The following is a 25,572-nucleotide window of genomic DNA, read 5'->3' as shown; positions in this document are numbered from 1 at the left end:
CTTTTTATCTTAAAAAAATAGTTTCTTTCTTTTTCTACTATCTATTAGGTTGTTTCTTATAATTAATTGTAAACCCTTCTTATAATTTTAATTATAGTAATTATTATTCAATTAATTGTTGTTGTTAATTAAAAGAAAAATCAAGATGTAACCAAAAACAAAAGTGGAGTGAGAAGGATGCACGTGGTTCCCCGTGGAGGAGGAGAAAGAGTAGCAGAGTATATAACGGAGCTTCCTTTTTCCTCCATCTCCAGCATTGCTAATTGCTTTCCTTTTTTTCCCATGATTTTCCTTTCTGGTTTCATTTCTTTCCTCAAAGTCACACCTCTTTTTTCCCGATGAAAATGCGAGCCCTTTCCTTTTTAAATTACCACTCAACTGCAACAAATCTTTGATCTAAACTTGCTTCGCCTTTCTTCTCTTTGTTTCCTTGTTTTTTTTTTCTTATATAAAAGATTGATACAAGAGTGAGACGCACAGTCAGTTTTGCTGTATGTCAGTAGATTGTATTGAGACTAACTGCGGTGGATTTGGAGAGCTCGCGAACCCTTTACAATGGCCTCAGCTAAGAAAACGACGACGCTTCTTTCTTCTTCATCATCGTCTTCCCCTTCTTCATGTTGCGCTCCCCGCTCCGTCGTTTCCACCGCGCCTCTTCCCGCCTCCGCCTCCAATGTGCTACACGACTGGACGGTCACCTCTGCGGATCAACGCGCCACCAAAGCTGCCATGGCGTCCGTGATTCGCCCCGTTGATCCTCTTCCTGATACCTCCGCCACTGCATCCACCAAAGGCATCTCTCTCTCTAATTGTGTTGGCTTTGCACATGATCTTCTTTTTAGATCCTGGCCGGTTTACTTGTTATTACGGTTTTCTTTCTCTATTATTTCATGTTTTTCAGATTCTTGATTTACTACATCGTTCCCCGGGGATTAATCATCCACGGATTTCATGAACTAAAATCTCAGACTTCGATATATTATTTTTTAAAGAAATCTTGACTACGGTTCTAGTTTGCACCAAATGCATGTGTATTTCTTCTTTTATTTATCTATATTTTATTGTTATCATGAGAGAATCTTGAAAGTGTAAAATTTCTTTGAGAAAGGACGATCAATTAATTACTTAATGCTTAACTTTGACCTTTTATTTTTTATTTGCGGCTTGTTGACTAATTTCATTTAACTTACGATCAATTAATAATTTTGCGTTTAACCCAGCGTGTTTGAGAGTTATGCTGGGATTTGTGTGTTTTGCGCTCTGATGTCGACAAGGATTTTCTCTCTATTGGACTCAAAAAGGTTCCTTCGTTGATTGTGCAGGGATCCAAATCTTGACAAGGCCTCAAACCAGCCATCCTTTGGACCCTTTATCTGCTGCTGAGATCTCTGTAGCAATTGCTACTGTCAGGGCTGCTGGAGCCACTCCTGAGGTTGCTAATTTATGTATAATGCCTTTATTTGTCATCTATTATATCTTTTCCAAATCATTGCGCTGAAGACTTTTTTGATGTTTGTATAAAATGTCGAGCTAAAGTTTTTTTTTTTTTTGGTTTTCAGGTAAGAGATAGCATGCGCTTTGTGGAAGTTGTTCTTTTGGAGCCAGACAAGCATGTTGTTGCTTTGGCAGATGCTTATTTCTTCCCACCTTTCCAACCCTCATTACTTCCCAGGACTAAAAAGGGCCCAGTGATCCCTACCAAGCTCCCTCTCAGGCGAGCTAGATTGGTTGTCTATAACAAAATTTCCAATGAGACAAGTATTTGGATTGTTGAGTTATCAGAAGTACATGCAGTAACTCGAGGAGGGCATCACAGAGGAAAAGTAATATCATCTCAAGTTGTTCCAGATGTTCAGCCTCCTATGGTAAATCTATCTCCCTGCATGGACATCTATGATTTATATTTTTTCAATTGCTAGATTTTAGAATTCTAGACTAATTGCAGTTGAGTGTTATGCTATCAGACTCATTTATCCCTTGAATTATCCAACTTACCTGTGTATGGATGTTTGAGCCTCCAAATATATAGAAAAACTTCACTACAAATTGAACATACCTGTGTCGGGGACATACACATAATCGGATGCCCCTCCCCCCAGTCCAAGTGCGAATGTTAGGTTAAGGGGAACTTACCAAAAGCATTACCATTTCATATTTTATTTCTCAGTTTTGTATTCCTTTCAGGATGCTATGGAATATGCTGAATGTGAAGCTGTTGTGAAAGACTTTCCTCCATTCCGAGAAGCAATGAAGAAGAGGGGTATTGAGGACATGGACCTTGTGATGGTTGATCCTTGGTTAGTTATATCTGCATTTCATTTGCATATTAAATGTTTGCCCAAGTGTTTTGATTTGCTTCATGCGCTTATATTTGTACATTGGGTTTAAATCCATTTTCAACAGGTGTGTTGGTTATTATAGCGATGCTGATTCTCCTAGCAGAAGACTTGCTAAACCACTTATATTCTGCAGAACTGAAAGTGACTGTCCCATGGAAAATGGCTATGCTCGCCCAGTTGAGGGAATTTTAGTACTTGTTGATATGCAAAAGATGAAGGTGATTGAGTTTGAAGACCTTAAATTTGTTCCTTTACCTCCGACTGATCCCTTGAGGAATTATACTTCTGGAGAAACAAGAGGCGGTGCTGATCGAAGTGATGTGAAACCCTTACAGATTGTTCAGCCAGAAGGTCCAAGCTTTCGTGTTAGTGGGTGTTTTGTCGAGTGGCAGATGGTACGTCTGCATTTGTTCAAATTGGTTATATTTCTTGCTGAATGCAGAAACTCATGAACGTTCTGCTTTTTTCTCTATTGCTGATAGTGGAATTTCCGTATTGGTTTCACCCCAAAGGAGGGCTTGGTTATATACTCTATTGCATATGTTGATGGTAGTCGAGGTCGAAGGTCTGTTGCTCATAGATTGAGTTTTGTGGAGATGGTTGTGCCATATGGGGATCCAAATGATCCACATTACCGAAAGAATGCTTTTGATGCTGGGGAAGATGGCCTTGGGAAAAATGCACATTCTCTCAAAAAGGTTTGATCATTAGTCCGCCTACTCTTTGTATTATGTAATTTGGAATTTACATAGTGCTCTTTTTCTAATGAAGTTAAAATTTATTCAAAACAAAATTGCTGTTTCAGGGATGTGATTGTCTCGGCTATATCAAATTCTTTGATGCTCACTTTACAGATTTCTCTGGAGGTGTTGAAACGATTGAAAACTGTGTCTGTCTGCATGAAGAGGATCATGGGATTTTATGGAAGCATCAAGATTGGAGAACAGGTTTGGCTGAAGTTCGAAGGTCTAGGCGGCTAACAGTGTCTTTCATATGCACTGTTGCTAATTATGAGTACGGATTTTTCTGGCACTTTTATCAGGTAAGTCTACCGACATGACATGCTAAAATGTGGTGCCAGAGATGCAAATGGCTACTATATCATTTTAAAACCTAATAAAATATATGATAGACATGAAATATAAAATTCATATGAACAAATGATGAAAATTTATATTTAAATATGAATTTGTATACATTACATACAGGCATACTGTTGAAAACATTTAGAGAGGTCTCAAGGCACATTTAGGGAAGTTGCATATTGAATCTTAACTGTGTGACAAACTTCTATGTTGTTATGACTTCGTGTGCCTTTTAACGATTTCATTGACCTTTTATTATTGGTGACTACAGGATGGAAAGATTGAAGCTGAAGTTAAGCTTACAGGAATTCTTAGCTTAGGAGCATTACAGCCTGGAGAATCTCGAAAATATGGCACAATGATTGCCCCAGGTTTATACGCACCCGTTCATCAACACTTCTTTGTGGCTCGTATGGACATGGCTATTGATTGCAAACCCGGGGAAGCTTTCAATCAGGTATATGACTTTGAATTTTTGGATTGTTATTTTCTTACATATTAAAATGTTTCTCTACTATATGACATCATTTCCACTATATTTCCAGGTTGTTGAGGTCAATGCTAAAGTTGAGGAACCTGGTGAAAATAACATTCATAATAATGCGTTCTATGCAGAAGAGACCCTGCTTAAAACAGAACTCCAAGCAATGCGTGATTGTAATCCCTCAACAGCTCGCCATTGGATTGTAAGAATTACGTGTCTTTGGGTTGAATTGGTTGTTTGTGTTACTTGTCTGGGCTTATTTGTTCTATTCCTGGTATGCCTTGGACTTTTCATATTATCAGAAAAAAATTGTCTTTGATTTTGAATATAGGTGCTTTTACTGCATAGAAGTACCAACTTTTATGTTCTCCAGAAAATTGTGGCGACTAACTTTTGTTTCTCCTTTCTTAAAGTTGTCTAGTTCTCTTTTTGTTACATAATATTTTCTAGAAATCACATGATTTCTTCCCTCTTGCTACCAAAGTAGTTAGTAATACTATCCTACAGGTAGATATACCATTTTTGTTTTTGGTATTGATACATAAGTACTGATATGTTTTCTACTTGTCGTTTCAGGCTTATCGACATTTTAATATTTCTTTTTTCACACACACACTATGTTGCTCCAACTCCTCATTTTTCTAGTAATACTTATGTCCAATACATGGATAGACGGAAATGACCCCAAGCATCCTCCAAATACAAGGTTTAACTTAGAAAAATCTAACCGTTCTAGTGTTTGGACACATACCCATACTGAACTATCACACCTGAGTCCTAGTAACACACACACACGCAAGATATATATATATATATATATATCATTTCCAACTTCCAAGTTCCTTACAAAATATAATTTTGTATGTAAATAAGAACACATCTCTATCTCGTACATGTACATCAATATGCTTATATGCCAATATTAATTTAAAAAATTTAAAAAGTTTTAATATTTAAAAGTTTCAAACATCAAATAAATAAAATATACTGATATTGGAAGATATAGTAAATTAATATGTTTAATAGCTAAGTTGAATGAACATACTTTATTTTGAATGAAATTCTGAAAAAATACAGAAGAATGATCATGAGTGAGAAACTGAAACTCTAGGAATTGATTCAAAGAATCAAATAGGTGAAAAGGCTAAAAGGAAAATAAATCTTGGTCTGACCGTTAACCATTGTTTCTTCAAACTTTATCTGTACCCTTCTTCTACCTCCTGAACCCTTAACATGTAAATGTTGGTTTTATGGGTTTCACCATATGCTCATAGCTTCAGAGTGGTGTACCCAGTTGATTGTTTTTAACGTTAATTGCACCTGGAACTGTGTCCAATTGATTGACTTGTATTGGAATAAGTATTTTTAATTGGTAATCATTTCTTAGTTGTGTTTTTCATTAAGTAGATAAGTGTAAGATGTGAGGCATGGGACTTCCTTTTTGGGATAGTAGTATTGTAATGGCACAATATTAATAGTGCTTATCCTATTTTTGTCTTATAAATAAGAGATCTATATATTTGTTCTCACTTTTGATTGTAAATGGCATAATTACATATGCAACATATTCCAGGTGAGGAATACAAGGACGGTGAACAGGAGTGGTCAATTGACTGGTTACAAACTTGTACCTGGCTCGAACTGTCTACCGTTAGCTGGTTCTGAGGCCAAGTTTTTAAGAAGAGCTGCTTTCTTAAAGCATAACCTTTGGGTTACTCAGTATGCTCCTGATGAGATGTTTCCTGGAGGAGAGTTTCCAAATCAAAATTCACGTGTTGGCGAAGGATTGGCTACATGGGTCAAGCAGGATCGTTCTCTTGAGGAAACTGATATAGTTCTCTGGTTGGTTAAACTGCTCTTTCTCATTAAACTTTAAAGCATAGGATTTTTAACACTTTAAGCTTCACGGCTGCTTGCCAATAAAGCATTGGTGTCTTCTCAAGCTACCTTATTACTGCAGGTATGTATTTGGAGTTACACATGTGCCTCGATTGGAAGACTGGCCTGTTATGCCGGTGGAGCGCATTGGTTTCATGCTGATGGTAAACCATCTAATTCGAATTGCCATAGTAATCTCATATGCTTTCTTCATGCTTATGAGTTATGACCACCGAGGCTTTAGATAATTTGGTGTGTTTGTGATGTGCAGCCGCATGGATTCTTTAACTGCTCTCCGGCAGTGGATGTCCCTCCGAATGCATGTGAATTGGAAACTAAAGACAGGGATGTCAAAGAAAATGTGGTACCCAAGACCCTTCAGGATGGTTTGATGGCAAAACTTTGACCATTTCATCTTTTAATAAAACACGGTACTATCAATTGCCATCACTGGTGTAGAATTTCAAAGCAATAAAACACTACTTTTTTTAAATTTATATGTATATTATCTTTTTAAATTCCTTTCCTGTGTAGATGACTTTGATAAGCATAGCATGATCATGCATTTGTGATATGAAAGTGTTCATGCATTTTAAGGTTCCCTGCCCTCTACTGAGCTGAATTATGATACGAGATTTTTTTCTTTACGCTTTCTGTCAGTTTAGAGATTGATGCTTTCAACATCAGTGAATGCTATGTAATATGCATCTACAAACCGAACTTTTTTGGTCTGCGATAAGTAGAAGAACCCTGACGCAAACCAGCATTGAAACTTGCTGCTGCTGCTGCTGCTTTGTTCTCTTCTTTCGTTCCTTCTGCTTGCTTTCTTTCTGTCTCGGCTTGCTCCTTCCTCAAATTTTCCATTTCCTCCTCCATTGCACTCTTATCCTCCTTTTGCTTTTTCTTATGCTCCGACAGTGTCATATCCGACTCTTTCACCGAAAAGAATATGGGACCTAGCTCAGCCAGCCACAGCGGCTCCACCGCTGAAACGCACTGCATGTACTCTGTCGTCAAAATCAATTCATGATAAACAACGTATTCCGGAGTATAACCCAAACCATAAAGAGCACTGCTGGGGTGCAAGTGGCAGGGCATTCCATTCCTGCAATTAACATACTCTCCATCACCCTTTAATCTTGCAGCATTGTGGAAGTATGCAGAACGAATGGCTTTGCGGATAATGTCCCAATCATAACCACAGGAAGTTAGCAGAATTTTCAGGGTCTTCAGAATATCTAGTAGCTGAGATCTCACCTCTCGGGCTTTCTTCAACCCTTTAACATGCAAAAAGTGATCGTTACACCAGTCTCCTCGATACTGATTAGATTTCCATTGCTGATAAACATTGAGCAATGTCAAGTGGTCAGATTCTGGTACAAAAAACTTTTCCCTGGCAGTATCACTCTCCTCTGCTCTATCCTTGGGTCGAAAAAACACCGATGGGACTGAAAGCATAGAAATTATGGTCAAAACCTCATCTAGGCATTCTAGCCGTTCATCCATCAGAAGCATCTTGGCAAGTGGGGGATCCAACGGGAACTCCACCGTTTTCCATCCAATGTCGGTCAATGCCCCCACATTGTTAAGGGCGCCCAGGACCCGTAACTGGTACATAGAATTAAGGATATTTTCTTGTGGTGGTGGATCCATGAAATCAAAATCTAGCAAGAGACTTAAGCAGCAACACTACATTGCCAAGCTTGGTCCTTTGTATCTCAGGCACAGGAGCTGGCAACATCTCATTTAAGTACGCACTCTCTGTATACAACCTATAACATGTGCCTGGCCCTGTTCTACCAGACGTACCGCATGGTGGTCAGCAGCAGCTCGACTAACGGGAAAAACTTGAAGGGCATCCATACCCATCTTGGGGTTATAGACTTTCATTTTACCATACCCAGTATCAATAACATAAAAAAAATCCCATCTACAGTCAAGGATGTCTCAGCTATGTTAGTGGCAACAATGCATTTGCGAGCTCCGTCTTCAGCCTTATGGAATATCTTTGCAAATCAGCAGGCAACTGCGAGTATATTGGGAGTATGAGTAGTTTAGGAACAACTTTATTGGTGGAGGTAGGATGCTCAATTCGTTCTGTAAGGGCATGACAAGTCGCCTCAATCTCATCTTGGCTAGTCATGAAGATGAGGATGTCACATGGAGGGCTCGTGATATGAATAGTCTGATGAAAATCAATGCACCGAAAGTGCATGGTTTAAAAAAATATATATATTTTGTCAACAATTGTAGGCATCGAAAATTAGGTGTAGAAATTGTTGATTTTTAATATGGGCAAATTATAAATTCTAGTCATTAAAATTTAGGATATTTACAAATTAGTCCTTAAGCTTCAACTATAAATACCTTAGCTCATTTAGCTTCAAAATCATCCCAAAGTATTTTAGTTTTCTTCTAATACTAGAGAGATTTTAGAGAGTTTCTTGAGAGTTGTTTTCTCCTTTTTTTATCTAGAGAGAATTATCATTGTTTTCTCCTTGGTAGATCGAGAGAGGTTGTAATTCCTATTTTCTCATAGTGAAATTCTTCTACCGTTGCCCGTGGTTTTTACCCTAAATTTTTAGGGGTTTTCCACGTAAATTTTGTCTCTTTTATCTTTATTTTTATTTTCTAAAATTATCAGTTGCGATTTTGCTCTATCTGATAGCCGTCTTCCGCAACAATTGGTATCAGAGCTAGATTAGAGTGCGTAATATCTGCTTATTATCTTTGTGGTTGCCACCAAAAGGTGGATCCTCCAACATAAGAAAGTAAGAAGTTATTACCCATTCTTTGAAGGTTCCAGAGAACTATTCACGATAGTGAAATAGTGAGAGCTATCTGTAAAAGAAGCTATGGCAACGAAATTTGATATTGAAAAATTCAATGAGAGAAATTTCTCATTGTGGAGATTGAAGATGAATGTCATCCTGAGGAAAGACGGTTGTCTAGCAACTATCAATGAAAGGCCGGTGGATTTCATATATGACAACAAATGGATCGAAATGGACGGGAATGCTATGACAAACTTTCATCTAGCATTAGCAGATGAAGTATTGTCGAGCATCGAGGAAAAGAAGACAGCTAAGAAGATATGGGATCATCTCACCAAATTGTACGAGGCCACATCGTTGCACAATAAAATTTTCCTTAAGAGAAAATTGTACACTCTCCGTATGTCAGAATCTACTTCAGTGACGGAGCACTTAAATACACTGAACACTTTATTTTCTCAGCTTACATCCTTAAGCTGTAAAATAGGAGAACAAGAACGTGATGAACTTCTACTTCAAAGTCTACCGGATTCGTATGATCAACTCATCATCAACTTGACAAACAATAATGTCACCAGTCTAGTCTTCGATGACGTTGCAGCTGCTGTTCTACAAGAAGAAAATCGGCGCAAGAACAAGGAAAACAGACAAGTAAATCTGCAACAAGCAGAAGCGTTGACAACGATGAGAGGGGGATCAACAGAATGTGGCCAAAGCAGCAGTCACAAACATGGTAGATCGAAGTCGAGGAGCAAGAAGAATTTAAAGTGTTACAACTGTGGAAAGAAGGGTCATTTGAAGAATGATTGTTAGAGTCTAAATAAAAACTTCAATCCACAAGGCAATACCGCAAACACTTCAGATGATGGAGATGCTCTATGCTGTGAAGCGTCAACTACCGTGGAAGGAAGAAAACGATTTGCAGATATATGACGCATTGATTCAGGAGCAATATATCACATGACCTCAAGATGAGAATAGTTCCATCATTATGAACCTGTCTCAGGAGGATCTGTTTATAGTTGCAATGATCATGCCTTAGAGATCGTTGGCGTGGGAACCATCAAATTGAAGATGTATGACGGAACAATTAAAGTTGTTCGAGATGTGCGGCACGTGAAAGGCCTGAAGAAAAATTTATTATCATACGAATTGTTGGATAATAATGCAAGCAAGATTGAAACACGGAAAGGAATCATGAAGGTGTTCCGTGGAGCGCTTGTGGTGCTAAAAGGCGAAAAAATAGCTGCAAACTTGTACATGCTGAAGGGAGAGACTTTGGTAGAAGCAGAAGCCTGTGTTGCCTCATGTAGTTCAGATTCGACAATGCTATGGCATCAGAAACTTGGACACATGTTAGAACAAGGAATGAAAGTCCTTGTGGAGCAAAAGCTACTTCCAGGCTTAACAAAGATATCACTTCCTTTGTGTGAACATTGCATAACAAGTAAGAAGCACCGGTTGAAATTCAACACATCAAATTCTAGAGGCAAAAGTGTTATAGAATTGGTTCACTCTGACGTATGGCAAGCACCAGTAACGTCCCTAAGTGGAGCAAAATATGTTGTCTCATTTATTGATGACTACTCCAAGAGATGATGGGTGCACCATATTAAGAAGAAGTCAGACGTGTTTTCAACTTTCAAAAACTTCAAAGCGCGGGTGGAACTTGATTCTGGAAATAAGATCAAGTGTTTCAGAACAGATAATGGAGGAGAATACACAAGCGAATAATTTGATGACTTTTGCATGAAAGAATGCATCAAAAGACAGTTCACAGTGGCGAACACTCCTCAACAAAATGGAGTGGCAGAGAGGATGAACAGAACCTTGTTAGAAAGAACAAGAGCAATATTGAGGGATGCAGGCCTAGAAAAATCATTCTAGGCAGAAGCAGTCAAATATCGCCTGTTATTTGGTGAATCGAGCTCCATCAACTGCAATAGAGCTGAAGACACCAATGGAGATGTGGACTGGAAAACCAGCTGATTATTCAAACCTCCATATATTTAGAAGTATAGTGTACGTGATGTACAACTCCCAAGAAATTTCAAAGTTGGATCCAAAATCCAGGAAATGCAAATTCTTGGGGTATGCTGATGAAGTAAAGGGGTATCGCTTGTGGGATCCCACTGCCCGCAAAGTGATCATAAGTAGAGATGTTATCTTTGTAGAAGATAAACTACAAAGAAAAGAAGACGATGATAGCGCTGAAAAGTCAGAGACTACTCAGATACATGTGGAAAAAGAGTTTGAACAAAGAGATTCTTCTGAAGCAGAACCAGCACATGATGAACAAGAACCAGAGAGTTCTGAAGCTCCAACAACTCGTCAATCAGATCGTGTGAGAAGACATCCCAATTGGCACTCAGATTATGTTATAGAAGGAAATGTTGCATATTGCCTTTTAACAGAGGACGGTGAGCCATCAACATACCAGGAGGCAATAAACAGCTCAAATGCTTCACCGTGGATGATGGCGATGCAAGAAGAAATCGAAGCCCTTCATAAAAATAATACATGAGACCTTGTGCCACTACCACAAGGAAGGAAGCCAATTGGTAACAAATGGGTCTTCAAAATCAAGTGAAATAGTGACGATCAAGTTGAGAGGTATCGTGCAAGACTGGTGGTCAAAGGATATGCTCAAAAAGAAGATATTGATTTCAATGAAATATTTTCTCCTGTGGTTCGACTAACAACAGTTCGAGTAGTTTTGGCAATGTGTGCTACATTGAACTTACATCTAGAGCAGTTAGATGTTAAAACATCTTTTCTTCATGGAAATCTTGAAGAAGAGATTTACATGCTCCAGCCTGAAGGTTTTGAAGAAAAAGAAAAGAACTTGGTTTGCAGGTTAAACAAATCTCTGTACGGTCTAAAGCAGGCGTCGAGGTGTTGGTATAAGAGATTTGATTCCTTCATTATGTGCGTTGGATACAACAGACTTAACGCAGACCCTTGTGCTTATTTCAAGAGGTCTGGTGATAACGATTTTGTTATATTGCTGTTGTATGTAGATGACATGTTGGTTGCAGGACCCAACAAAAATCATATTAAAGAATTGAAGGCACAACTGGCTAGGGAATTTGAAATGAAGGACTTGGGATCAGCAAACAAGATTCTAGGGATGCAAATTCACCGAGACAGAAGTAATAGGAAGATTTGGCTTTCACAAAAGAATTACTTGAAGAAGATCTTGTCAAGATTCAACATGCAAGATTGTAAGCCAATTTCTACCCCTCTTCCTAAACTTCAAATTATCCTCCAGTATGAGTCCTAGCAGTGAAGAAGAGAGGATGGAGATGTCTCGAGTACCGTATGCATCAGCAGTGGGAAGTTTAATGTTCGCTATGATATGCACAAGACCAGACATTGCACAAGCAGTGGGAGTGGTTAGTCGGTACATGGCGAATCCAGGCAAAGAGCATTGGAATATTGTGAAGAGGATCCTGAGATATATCAAAGGGGCCTCAAATGTTGCATTATGTTACGGAGGATCAAACTTATTAATCAATGGGTATGTAGATTCTGACTATGCAGGGGATTTGGATAAAAGCAAATCTACTACAGGATATGTATTCAAAGTTGCTGGTGGAGCTGTAAGCTGGGTTTCAAAATTGCAGTCAGTTGTGGCTACGTCCACAACAGAGGCAGAATATATAGCAGCTACACAAGCCAGTAAAGAATTAATTTAGTTGAAGATGCTATTGGAGGAGCTTGGGCACAATCAAGAGAATGTCTCTCTGTTTTGTGACAGTCAAAGCGCCTTGCATCTAGCAAGGAATCCAGCATTTCATTCAAGGACAAAGCACATATGAGTTCAGTATCATTTCATTCGTGAAAAGGTGGAAGAAGGGACGGTAGATATGCAGAAGATCCATACCAAAGACAACATAGCAGATTTCATGACGAAGGCGATCAATACTGATAAATTTACTTTGTGTCGATCCTCTTGTGGCCTGTCAGAGACGTAAGCAACATGATGGTACACGGTAGAAAGAATGGTGTGAAGATATGATTGTTCCAATCAAATCTTCAAGTGAGGGATTGTTGAAAATCAATGCACCGAAAGTGCGTGGTTTGAAAAAAAAATATTTTGTCAACAATTGTAGGCACCGAAAAATTAGGTGTAGAAATTGTTGATTTTTTATATGGGCAAATTACAAACTCCAGTCACTAAAATTTAGGGTATTTACAAATTAGTCCTTAAGCTTCAACTATAAATACCCTAGCTCATTTAGCTTCAAAATCATCCCAAAGCATTCTAGCTTTCTTCAAATACTAGAGAGATTTTAGAGAGTTTCTTGAGAGTTGTTTTCTCCTTTTTTTTTATCTAGAGAGAATTATCATTGTTTTCTCCTTGGTAGATCGAGAGAGGTTGTAATTCCTATTTTCTCATAGTGAAATTCTTCTACCGTTGCCCGTGGTTTTTACCCTAAATTTTTAGGGGTTTTTCACGTAAATTTTGTCTCTTTTATCTTCATTTTTATTTTCTCAAATTATCAGTTGCGATTTTGCTCTATCCGATAGCCGTCTTCTGCAACATAATCATTGCCTGCTTCACTGCAGCTTCAACATAATCTTCACAAGGAGTCTTACTGTACAGAACATAATCAAGCAGTTGTCGTTGTGGATGAAACTGGATCACGGCGTTGGGCAACTACCTTTTAATGTTTCATCCATTACAATGACACGATACTTGTCAAGATCAACATCTTTTAATGTTTCACGAAGGAGGACACCATCAGTCATATACTTAATTATGGTGTTTTGTCCGGTCACATCTTCAAAACGTATAGCATAGCCAACTTTATCACCCAACTGTGTCTCCATCTCTTCACTAACTCTTTTTGCAACACTCATGGCAGCAACAAGCCTAGGTTGGGTACAACCAACTACACCATTTATAGTGTACCCATCTTCATGAAGATACTGTGTAAGTTGAGTTGTTTTCCCGGATCCAGTTTCATCCACAACGACAACTGCTTGATTTTCTCTAATCACCTGCAGCAATTCATCTTGAACAGAATATATGGGGAAGTATTGACGCTGCTCGGCTATGCTTTTGGACGTTGCAAATTCACTTACAGCCTCCCTCTTCTTCAAATGCTGTGAAAATTTGGCATCTTCTTTGAAATCAACTTCAACATGTTCGCCTACTTCAGCAGTGTCAGCATCAATCTGTTGTACTGTTTTCTCAACTCTAAGGATATCACCAAGTTTAGAGCCTGCAAGCTCATGCTTTGCTTCTCATGAACTTCCCTTACCAAATTAGATCCTTTGCGTGAAATTATGGCTATATCTGATGTAGGATCTTTTATGGGCATGATTGACTCTGCTTGTTTCGTGAAAACAATTCTGCCATCCAAGAATGGAGTTTTTGTATCATGTACTAGAAGAATCACTTTGCGTTCGTCTTCATCATCAAACTCAGTTTGCGCCTCTGTACCTCTAACAGCTCCGGATCTTAAAAGCTGTCGGTCTTCCCATCGAGCATTACCGGCAGTAAGCCGAGAAAACTTTTTGCTCTGAGCAAGGGACATCTTAGTCCGATCTCTTCGAACCAGTCTTTTGGCCAACTCTGCCTCTTTCTTTTGGAATGAAGCTTTCTGTATCGTACCATGCACGGTCTGAATTATACTCCATCTCCAAGCGCATACTTTCTGTAATCTCGTAATTGTGTTCTTCTTTCAAACCCTTGTTATCTGCTTCGTCCTCAAATGACTGAGAATTTTCCCTTGAAAAGCCACGCCGGTTGGGTGCCCGACCGTATCTAGAACTTGAAGATTTTGCAGATGCCCCAGAGGCTCGTATTGGAACCGGAGGAGATAAATAGTCCCAAGGAGAGGCACTAACAGTTGAACGAGTGTGGTCTCCCATCCATGGAGAAACTAATCTAGCATCAGGTGAAGTCCCAACAAACATCGGAGCTGGAGAAGGGTGCTACTACCAGGGTAACCAATCTTGCCATTCCCATCTCCAACTTTCATATCTTCTTCGGCTTCTTCTATAATCTTCACCATATCGACCATGGGTATCTCTTCTATCATCATAATAGTTTCTCTTCCTTGCTCCCCGGTTCCCACTTCTAGAATCATCACCAAAACATTTTCTCTCCGTACCATGTTCATCTCTCTGATACCTAGGACTCTTAAAAGAGACGGTACGGGAACTCCGACTAGGTGAAGCTCGAACATCTGAACTCCTATGTTCTCTCGAGCGACTTGTCTCCATCGCTGAACTTTGTGAGAATGATAGAAAATATTTTTTTAAAAGAAAGAAAATTTCTTGAATTATGAGATATAAAAATCCTAATACGTTTGTTGAGATAGAGGATATTTAAGAGAGTTTTAATAATTAAATCTATTTTAATATCTAAATTTAAACATATAATAATATCTTTTAAATTTAAAATATTAAACATATATATTATTTTTTATTATTCAAATTAAATAAATATTATTCTAATTTGAAATATAAAAAATATAATTATCTTTAATATTCAAAATTAAACCTTATTTTTTTTCCTTTTTATTTCTCGTTTGTGTGGGATTTATACAAATATTTTACTGTACCGTGGATATGATTTGTTTTTTATGGACTTAAATTTGGATGTTATCTAGTTTATTTCTGTTGATAATGGATTTAAATTCGAAGACTTAAACCTATTATTTAAATTCAATTAATTCCGATGGAAAAATACTTAAATTTAACGTGAATAATAACTTAATTCTAATATTAAAACAAGTTTCAATTTTGGATCTAAATTTGATAAAATTTTAGCGTTGTTTGAAAAGGACATTACTGTATTATAAGTAGGGGTATTCGGTTCGGTTCGGTTTTTTTAACCCGGTTTTTTCGGTTCGGTTCTGTCTTTTTAACGGTTCTGGTTTTTCGGTTCGGTTTATCGTTTTTTCATGAAAAAATCACTTGAAACTATAATTTTTTTTAAAAAAATTGTCTATTCGGTTCAATATAGAACAAATGAGTTCCATATGAAAAACCCGAACCGAATCAAAAGAATTGAGACTTTAAACCGAACCGAAAACCAAACCGTATAATACCAAATCAAATCGAACCGAACCGTTTTACTCGATTCGTGTCGATTTTTCGGTTTCGTTGTTCAATCCTAATTATAAGGTGTTAGGGATCAGTGGCGTAACTCAAGAGAGATTAGTGGGTTCATGGTCCCAAAATTTTAAAAAATTATAATTTGGATTTTTAAAATATTTAAAAATTTAATTTAGTTACTTTAAGTTTTTTAAAAATTCAGATTAAATTTTAAAATATTTGAATTTTCTTCATTAAATTCCTTCCATAAATTTTAAAACTTCATATTAAACTTTTCAAAATTTCAAAAATTTTAGTTAGACTCTAATTTTTTTAAAAAAAATATAAACTAAAACCATTAAAAAATTTAAATTTAAACCTCCAAATTATTTTAAAAATTTAAATTAACCCTAAACTCCACCACCAAATTCCGCAACTGTTAGGGATGAATCAAAAGGGATAGGGGATGGTGATCTTATATATTGTATTTTTTATTGATAATTTATTTTTACATTTCTTAAAATTTTGAGTAAATTATACTGATTGTCTTTATCTTTTCGGTTTAACCGATTCTGATCACCGGTAAAAAAAAGAGTGCTTTTGATACTTTACGTATATTATCGGCTAGTTTGATTTTAGTGTCTCAACGTTGACCCCTTGATCTTCAACATAAATGTTACGTAACAATGGAAAAAAAATCCACGTGCGTGACTTCTTCTTTTTAGTCCTAATTGACAGGTGAAGTTTGGTGGCAGCTGCCTTGGTTTGATAGCTGATAATTGATCAATTCTTTGGTTTTCTTGATATCTAGATGAAACCCAGCGAGCTTTAACAGCTGAGGGTGCTAACATGATGAAGCAAGCAAAGCAGTCGGCCTCGCTCGACGGCGAGGCCATGCACAAGTCACTCCTCTTCACGTAGCGAGTGCCATGCCCATGCTAGCGTCTTCTTCGAAGAGCTTCTCTTCTCTTCAATCTCACTCCCATCCACTTCATTTTAAGGTTTGCTTCAATGTCGCACTCAATCGCCTCCCTGCATCCACTTCTAGCCCTTTATAAGGTCCTCATCATCACCATCATCTTTCCCTCTCCAATGCCAGCGCTCAGGCTCACCAATGCCGAGGCTCCATCAAGAACCAACTGTAACCTACTGTTCAATTTTGACAACGTCGTCTCTTCCTGTTCAAGTTTGCCTTCATGGCTGCAATGCTACAAGGAAGAAACCAGAACAAATCCTTCCCATGATCATAATGAGGTATATATTTATCCTTCGCATTACAAGAAATGCAATGCTGAGGGAAGCTCTTGATCTAAGCTGGCCACTCATTTTTTAATCCAAGTAGTCACCTAAAGAGAGCTCAAAGAAGAAACTTGGCTGTTCTTCTTAGGATCCGACAATGAAGCCAAGCAGAAGATTGCTAGGGAGTTAGCTACACTGGTTTTCGGTTCCCAAACCAGCTTTGCCTCCATAAGTCCGAGCGGTTTCGGATCCAAAACAGCAGATTCGAACCAAGACATCAAGAGAAGAAGAAGAAATATGTTTAGATAAGAATTTTTTTATTTTTTTAATTTCTACGTAAAAGATTAAAACTATTTTTTCTTTTTAAATCAATGATCAAAATCGACGAGATCAAAAATATAAGAGATCATTCGTATAATTTATCCTAAGATTTTATGAGATTATCTTTGCTTTAAATGCATAGTTGCCTCAAAAAGTATACTATTTGTATCAAATTGTACCCTAAAATATTTTTCTAGACGTTTTGCCTCTTGAAATTTAATCGTTATCCCGTTTACACTAATTCGTTAACTCCATTAAAATAAAAAATTGGTGACCAATAAAAAATACGTGTCACCCTTTAATTTTATTTTTTATTATCTGAATAAATGAAATTTAATAAAATAAATAAATGATAGGATAAATATACCCTTTTCCACACCTCTACCGTAGCACTACTTTCCCCAACCCCAACACCTATCTTTCCAGGTTGAACAAACTCAATCATGCTTGTGCTTCTCCAATGCCACTGTGTTTCCTGTCGTCTTTGTGGCTGAAGCCATCTCATGGCAGAGTCTCTGTGTTCGATTGATATCGACTCCTCTGTCATCGACTTTGATCTCTAGATCGTTACTACTAATATTGGACATGTTTGAGCTGTAAAAGAAAATATGGGTTATTTTCAAATAGTTGTCATTCAAGATCATACATTAAAAGGAGGATATTAGACAACAAATCACCTCAACTGGATGCCATGTTCCATGAGACCTGAAACTATCCTTTGGTTAGTTTTGAATCTGGTTTTGTTGTTGGAGATAGATTTAATGAGAAATAAACCTTTGGGAACGGCGACAAAGACTGTCATAAATGACTTCAATCGCAGATACGATGGAAAACACGGTGACAATGGAGAAGCAGTAACATGGCTGAGGTTGTTTGAGGGGAAAGAAGGGTTTAACATGGGTGAGGTTTAAGGGGAAAGAAGGGTGTTGGACTGGGGGAAAAAGAAGGTAGTGCTACGGAGGAGGTGGGAAAAGAGTATATTTGTTATATTTTTTATTTTATTTTTATATTAAATTTCATTTATTCAGATTTTAAGAGGTGATATAACGATGCATGTTTTGATTGATCATCAAATTGTTTTTATTATATTATATGATATTATTTTATGAAAAATAAAAATTAAAATAAGGTATAATTTAAAAATAAAATAAAATTTAAATATCAAAATAAGTTAAAAATAACAGTTTAAATACATGTAATTTATCTATAAAATTTTCATATGAAACCCTCACTGATCAATCTTCGCACACCCCAGCCGCCAAGCAAACCTTTCACCACAATACCCTGCCTCCTCCTCCTCCTCCTCCTCCGGTCTCTGACTCAAGCTTTCTCTTGCCTTCAAGTTTCCGACGGAACAAACCTAAGACCAGTAAATTAAGTAAGGTAAATTTTCAAACCGTGAGAGTTTTCCCCTCCTTTTTTAGTTATGCCTCGGTTTGTATTATATTGTACTGGGTCTGCATCACTCTGCTATATTTGAATTTCCGTTTTGGATCCTTCTGCTTGAGTGCTTGTTACTCTGCCTCATCTCACACTCTTATCTTTACTATGCTAAGAAACAGATTTTTAAGTAACGGTTTTGTCGAAATTGCAGACCATTATAACCACTATTCCCTTCCACTGCTATTTACGGCTGCAATTCTCCACTATTGAGTTCGAGTATCGTTGAGTTTGATTTGATTTGAAAAGTTTAAAATTGTTTTCGATTCAAAAAATTCACTAGCTTAAAATTATCAAGCTTGGCGAGAGGTTACAGTTTTCAAGATCTAATGGAAATCAGAAATTAATTAAAGCTCGAGCCGAGCTTAAAAAAATTTGAATTCAAAATATTCTTAGACTTAGTTCCATTGAAAAACAAACTTGAGCTCAAACTTGAACCTTGGATACATGATGATTTTATATTTTATTTCTTAAAAAAAGAACATATAAATGTTAATATTATTAATAATTTAGTTTAAAATCTAAAATTTTAATATATTATTCTTTCGAGTTGCTCACGAACTTTTCTAGTTGGGTATCAATTATCTTGCTTCAGTTCGTTAAGAATTCGAGTAGACTTCGAGCTGGAATTGAGTTCATTTGATTTGATAGTTGATTGAGATTTGACCGAATCGATCTTGAATAGCTCGCGATATGTCTCGTAACATTTATAGTCCTACTAGTAAAGTTATGCAAAATGGCAGCCATGATACGCTGCTGCCATTGTTTGAAACCCTTTTGAAGGAAGTAGAATTACATGATTTTGTTTGTTTGTTTGTTTGGTGGGGTTGGTGAAACAGATGTCGGTTTCTGACGAACAAATCACGAAGGTATTCAAAGCACGAAGAACAGTCATGCAAATGCTGAGGGATAGGGGATATTCTGTCTCTGATTCGGATATTAACATGACAAGACAACAATTCGTTGAGAAATTTGGTGAGAATATCCATCTCAAAAGGGAGGATCTTTTAATCCTTTGCAACAAAGGGGATGCTCCAACTGATCAGGTACATATCTTCCTGCCCCTTCTTTATTCATTTATTTATGCTTATTGGAGTTCTTAGACTTTATGCCTACGGAATTAAAGTTTTATCTGGGATAATGTTGCCTAGCTTTGTTTTTTTTTGTGGGAAGTCCGGTTTCCTAAATGAATGACTTCTTTGAAACCATTAATTGGAAAATTGAGGATTTTGTTAGCTTTGATTTTTTAGCATGGCTGGAATCATGCGGTTAATCATTGATGTGATGAATTCATACAAGCCACCGTTGCCTTAAATCATTGATTGTTGCTTCTTGTTATTTCTCTTCTGAGATATGTACTCTTTCTTACCACTGCTCTCATGTGTCTTAAACCTGATATACTTGTAAAAACATATTTTTTACATTTATAATTGAAAGCTTCCTATTTGAAACTGGTTGCTTCATTTTAGAATGTAAATGAAATATTTGAAAAAGTATTAGGAACATCAACACTTTGTTGATGGTAGAAATATTTCCCTTCATTCTTGACATTGCATGATTATGACCTTATGGTTTGTAAATTTATAGTTGCTTCACTAGGAGTTTACTAGGGAAACTTCACTCTATATCTTGGCAATTGGGAATCTCCAGACTCTAAATTTGAACCAGGCTGATAAGCTGAAAAAAATTGCTTTCACATATTTTGAGATTTAGAATGTCTTTCGATAGATGATGGAGAATGGAAATAAAGTGGCAAGTATATTTGTCACAATTGATTGAGAATCTAAGGATGCCATTGTTCTTACCACTCAAACCAATTTTAGATAGGGGAAGACAATTTGCTGTAGTTTCTGATAGAGTTACTGTTCACTAAAGTACTTTGTTGCATCTACAGCTGAGTTCTAGGACGAATTTATTTAGTTGTTTACCCTCTATTAAAAATTTACTTTGCTGTATCGATTTCTGCAATAAACAGCGCATATTTTTTGTGCTTGTCTAATTTTATCTAGCATATTAAATAGTAATCTTTGAGTTATTTTAGAATCATCAGTTTGTGAAATATTTAGAATCTTTAAAACAGTCTGCATGGGTTTGCACTCTCTTGTTGTAAAGATCGCATAATCATTTACTTTGCCAAAGTTTCTGTCTTGCATTTTCATTATTCTTGGTATACAAAGAGGGTGTTTGTTCTCTTTGTCACATGGTGTTAAGTTTTATTTTGAAGCATCCGAATCAATCAAGTGAAAAAGGACCATTACTTCTGAGTCTAACATTAAAAAATTAAGTTAACGCCCTTTCCTTATTTTGTTACAATAATATTTTTATAACTTTAATATTGATGTACTGATGGTTTATCTGTCTGTAGATGTATGTCTTCTTTTTTACAGAAGAAAAGGTTGGTGTTCCTATAGTGAGAAACTGTGCAAAGCGAATGAAAGCAGATAATGTTTATAATGCAATTTTGGTTGTTCAAAGAGCTTTGACAGCCCCTGCAAAAGCAGCGATAGTTGAAATTAATTCATACTTTCACATGGAAGTTTTTGAGGTGAATATATTTTTTTGGGGTCTTCGTGAGAATTGCTTAGCTTATTAAAATTATATGCATTGTTTTTGTTTGGTTACATATAAACCGTCCGTTGAATCGTAATGATTGAATCTCTTGATTATGATCCATCTCTAAGTAGTAGAAGAAATATATTAACAAAAGTTGTCAAAGTCAAAGTTTACAGAAAGCTATTCTGCTTAAGAGGTTGGCTGATCCCTAAAGTAAATATTATTTTTCATTTCTCTGCAAGTCTAGGAACAAAAATGGTACTAGGTCTGAAATCTGGACTGAAATCTATTTCTCTAAAAGAACTGCTAGAATGTTTCAGAGTGTTGAAAAATCCCTTGAAAGTGATTGATTCATCATAGTAAAGTATATGTTTGTTTGCAACTAGTCAATGCCCTTTGAAAGTGTACAAACTATTTGCTTAACTCTGTGCTGTAGTATTATGTTGAGATGTATTTTTCTCAACAATTGGAATGATATGTTCATGTTTTCTGTTAGGGCACAGCTTCATAGCTATATTATGATTGCTATAAGGACAGTAGCGTGATGCAAGTGAATTTAAAATATGAACCAAAATATTACACTCCATGTGAGAGGCCTCTAGAAGGTTTCAGTGGAAAGCTTAATACTTGCCCTAAAAGTTGTTACCCTTATTATTCATGGTTATGTTATTTTCTTCTATTTTTTCTTGATTTAAGTCAGTAAGTTGTCTGATTCTTATTATTTTTTTTTGGTTCCAGGTGACAATTAAAACAAGTAGTACACCATGATAAGTACTGGTTAATTCACAAAGGACTTGCAGTACTCGAGTATAAGAATTTACTAAAGCAAAATCACAAATAGAATAACTATCGCTAAGTTTTAAGTGTCTATGAAGTCTTTGATATTTCATATCGAAGCACACATCCATAGCATAGGCCATTTCATTTATAAATTTTGTTTGTGAAACATTTCCTATAAATTGTAAGACGGTTTTCATAACTACACAAATAATTATGGGGGACAAAACCAGTAGCGAAGATTGAAAATTTAGATTGGGGTGTCAAAATTTAGATAAGTTAATGCGTAATTCTCCTTTTAAAGTGGTATCGATATTCTTTTAAATTGGTATCAAATTTTTTTAATATTTTCTATATTAAATTTAAAAAATATTTTTAAAAAAATTGGGGGACAAAACTGCTTTCTGAACAATTTTAGTTGTTTTTTCTATAATCTTTGCAAGAGCTGTCAAGCATGACTAAGTTATGTAATGTCAATGCAGGAGGCAGAGTTGCTGACCAATATCACAGAACATATGTTTGTCCCAAAGCACACAGTACTGAAAGATCATGAAAAAAAGGAATTGCTGCAAAAATACAGGGTAAAGGAAACACAGGTTAGTGATTGTTTTGCTAACACCATATTTGTCTCTTTCTTTGGTCAGTGATTTGATAAACTGGTTTAGTTTTGTTATTTCTGCAGTAAGTTGATAAATAATAATTGAGATACAAACAATTTCTGACATATGCTTCCTCCATCTGAGAAAATAGGCAAAAAGGGAGAAAAGAAAAGAAAGAATTGAACAAAACAAAAGAGGAGAGTAAAACTTGAGATGGGTGCAATCTTTACTTTTCTGATCAGATGAACTTGCATTCTAGAACTTGGAGTTTTGAGCTTTAAGATGGAACTTATGGGATTAATGATATTCTTCAAGTGACTTTTAATTGCTTTAATCTTACTTAAGTTATTAAAGATCATTTAGTGCAAAGAATATGATGTAATTAACCAAAGCTCCTAATTATGGAAGTTATTTAGGTAGTAGTGAGAGAGAACACCATAGCATACCGTATTTTCTGGGGAATAGGGATTCCTAATTTTAAGCAATAGGAGATATATCATAATTATAAATATCTAACTTGATTCAAAGAAAATAATTTACATTCTAAGAAAGTCCCTGAAACCAAGTTTACCTAAATTATATACCTTCTCTAAAGGTGAAATTTGAAATTCAGGGGAAAACCTTGTAAACTAAGAATAACAAAAAGATAAGATTCTGTTCTCAATGTGTAGCTACATCTAACTGAATTCAATTTCTTCGGGCATCTAGTATTTTGATACATTCTCTACCTGACTTCTAATTTGATCCTTTACAATCCTCACAAGTCCGTCTAAGTTGGTTTTATTTTTACCATTATTCTGGTGAATAATTTACAGTAAAGTTTTAAGGTCTGCTGCTTGTTTATTTATATATAATCGATATTTCGAGTTGTGTACAGTTTTTTTTATCATAATCTTTACGGCATTTAATTTAGTAAACATAATTTTGCAATTTTTTGTGAACATATAGGTGTATTGGTTTTTTCAAGATCAATAATATTTTGATTATAGGGAAAGAACACTGAGCATGGTTTTTTGAAGTGGTTTCTGTTTAGTTAAGAAAATGGTTCTGTGGATATATTTTGTTTTAGCAAGTAGCAACAAATTTATATAGTTTGAAACAATCATGTTCATGATAATAGCAAGATACCAGTGAAAAGGTTTTTGAAGTGGTGCTTTTGTTGTGATTAAAAATTTAGACACAAAAACAGCATATGCATGAACGATCACCTGTTAAGTTTATAGCTTATTCTCTGATAGTATGCAAATTGTTTCATATGAAAGAATATTAAAAGGACTTGTGAAGTGGATGCATGATTAACAGGCACATGCTCTGTCGTCCCATGCTTCTCTGCCTTGTTTCATCTTTGCCTTATTAAGTTCCTTGTAAGCTGACTTTCGCAAAGTCCGGTTACATTAACATGATAGGACATAATACCAGTATCAGTCATGAAGATTAGTTTCTCTTTATTGTTTGTCTCGAGTTATTTCTCCTGATTTTCTTGTTGCTCTTTTGAACTTCAGCTACCCCGTATTCTGGTCAGTGATCCGGTTGCTAAATATTACGGTATGAGGCGTGGACAAGTTGTGAAGATCACTCGACAAAGTGTGACTGCTGACACATACGACACATACCGATATGCTGTCTGATTTTCCTCTCATTTTACTGTTCTGCATAAAAGGGGTTGGGGGACCTTCTAGGGTATATATGATTTTTCTTCTTATTTTAGGCTAAAAGCATTTGAGCCGTTTTTGTGCTGAAAATAACTTTAAATTTTAATTGGAATTTACATTGAGTTAGTGACAGCCGTGGTTAATTTGGAGTCTGAATCGAATTGGTTTGTGTAGTTTCAGTTGTAAGAGTCTTTACACAACATACCGACTCGTACATAGACAAAATCAAGGTTTATTCCTTTTAAAAATTGAGTTCAAAGAAAAATAAAGTTATGAAAGTGGATCACGAACCAAGCGATTTTAATAGTTTGATTGTTGTTATCACTTGAGGTTTCAGATTCAGTGTAACAACCCGATTTTCAAAATAATATTTAATTGAAATTTTAGAGGTTAATTGTGAAAATTGGTAAATTGTTGGTGACTAAATCAAAATTTATGAGAGTTTATAGGCCATTTTAGAAGTGAAGAAAATCCAAGGACCAAGCCTTGAATTTACCCTAAAACTGTCGGCAGCTTTGATTATAAGCGTGCATATGGTTCTGATTTTCAGAACCAAAAGGCTTCCAATTTTCCTTTCCCATACGCAGTTTCCAACTCCGATTCCGACGCCGTCCAAATTCCGATCATCGTTTTAAACCCACCGTTGTGTTCATCATCGAGCGAGGAACAAACCCTTCAAATTAATTGAAGCGAAACGCGGCCAAACGTCGGGAATTTCCAGTCAAAGTAGCGACGGTTTTGTTAGCTCTATCGCCGAGGAAATCTTAAATTCACCGCTGATCGTTGCTCCGTTTACGACACCTCCCGCACCATCGTGTTCCTTGTGCCGTTCCGAGTTCACCGGTGTCAACCTTGTCCGCCGTAGACGGCGGCGCGTGAGGAGGTGGTGCAGTCAAAGATTCGGCCGATTTGAAATCGAGCTCTCCGCCGTTCAAAAATTTGAACCGATCGTTGTAAGTATCTTGAAATCGCTCAAAATAATTTTTAGAAATTTTTCCGGGATTTTTAGGGCCCCGGAGGACGCCTCACGCGCCACACGCGCCGCCGCAGGGCGAGTGGCTGCTGGAAACCGGTTTAACCGGTTTTCAACCGGTTCTGACCGGTTTGACCGGTTTCAACCGGTTCGAACCGGTTTGACCGGTCTGACTCGGTTTGACCGGTCTGACCCGACCCGACCGTTTACCCGACCCGACCCGACCGTTGACCCGACCCGACCCGACCGTTGACCGTTGACCGTTGACCGTTGACCGTTGACTTTCTTTGACCAAAACTTAAAATGGCTTTGACCGAGCATTAAACGACCGTTAATCTTTTCCGAGTATACCTATCCTGATAGTTTTCGACGTGCCGAATCCGTTTCCGTGGTCTGTTTTGTCAA

General features: G+C 36.7%; 2 protein-coding genes and 1 pseudogene across 2 annotated transcripts; 2 read left to right on the top strand and 1 right to left on the bottom strand.

Annotated features, from left to right (window-relative positions):
* Positions 1-305: 305 nt before the first annotated feature.
* Positions 306-6,201, top strand: LOC120210608 (copper methylamine oxidase-like). Its single transcript, XM_039209302.1, has 12 exons — positions 306-793; positions 1,323-1,432; positions 1,560-1,865; positions 2,185-2,297; positions 2,404-2,734; positions 2,822-3,037; positions 3,145-3,381; positions 3,696-3,881; positions 3,970-4,110; positions 5,482-5,750; positions 5,869-5,950; positions 6,058-6,201. The coding sequence occupies exons 1-12, from the start codon at positions 556-558 to the stop codon at positions 6,190-6,192; spliced, it is 2,364 nt and encodes a 787-aa protein (XP_039065233.1). The 5' UTR covers positions 306-555; the 3' UTR covers positions 6,193-6,201.
* A 293-nt stretch (positions 6,202-6,494) lies between these two features.
* Positions 6,495-17,720, bottom strand: LOC120210730 (annotated as a pseudogene).
* A 692-nt stretch (positions 17,721-18,412) lies between these two features.
* Positions 18,413-24,310, top strand: LOC120210607 (DNA-directed RNA polymerases II and IV subunit 5A-like). The gene is made up of 5 exons (XM_039209301.1): positions 18,413-18,556; positions 19,453-19,659; positions 20,979-21,158; positions 22,426-22,539; positions 24,045-24,310. Exons 2-5 carry the CDS (start codon positions 19,453-19,455, stop codon positions 24,168-24,170), a joined length of 627 nt encoding a protein of 208 aa, XP_039065232.1. The 5' UTR covers positions 18,413-18,556; the 3' UTR covers positions 24,171-24,310.
* Positions 24,311-25,572: the final 1,262 nt, after the last annotated feature.

Source organism: Hibiscus syriacus, unplaced genomic scaffold (genome assembly GCF_006381635.1).
Source record: "Hibiscus syriacus cultivar Baekdansim isolate YM2019G1 unplaced genomic scaffold, ASM638163v2 tig00109926_pilon, whole genome shotgun sequence".
Classification (NCBI taxonomy): domain Eukaryota; kingdom Viridiplantae; phylum Streptophyta; class Magnoliopsida; order Malvales; family Malvaceae; genus Hibiscus; species Hibiscus syriacus.
The sequence above is the reverse complement of the archived record's forward strand: the minus strand, read 5'-3'. Positions and strand labels throughout refer to the sequence as shown.

What these genes read in the sequence shown, in the direction of transcription:
- LOC120210608 (XM_039209302.1), top strand. Translation starts at nt 556, where the DNA reads ATGGCCTCAGCTAAGAAAACGACGACGCTTCTTTCTTCTTCATCATCG. An exon ending in CCGGGGAAGCTTTCAATCAG is followed by an intron (nt 3,882 to 3,969) that starts GTATATGACTTT and finishes CTATATTTCCAG; the next exon opens with GTTGTTGAGGTCAATGCTAA. An exon ending in GAAACTGATATAGTTCTCTG is followed by an intron (nt 5,751 to 5,868) that starts GTTGGTTAAACT and finishes TTATTACTGCAG; the next exon opens with GTATGTATTTGGAGTTACAC.
- LOC120210607 (XM_039209301.1), top strand. Translation starts at nt 19,453, where the DNA reads ATGTCGGTTTCTGACGAACAAATCACGAAGGTATTCAAAGCACGAAGA. An exon ending in GGGATGCTCCAACTGATCAG is followed by an intron (nt 19,660 to 20,978) that starts GTACATATCTTC and finishes ATCTGTCTGTAG; the next exon opens with ATGTATGTCTTCTTTTTTAC. An exon ending in ACAGGGTAAAGGAAACACAG is followed by an intron (nt 22,540 to 24,044) that starts GTTAGTGATTGT and finishes TTTGAACTTCAG; the next exon opens with CTACCCCGTATTCTGGTCAG.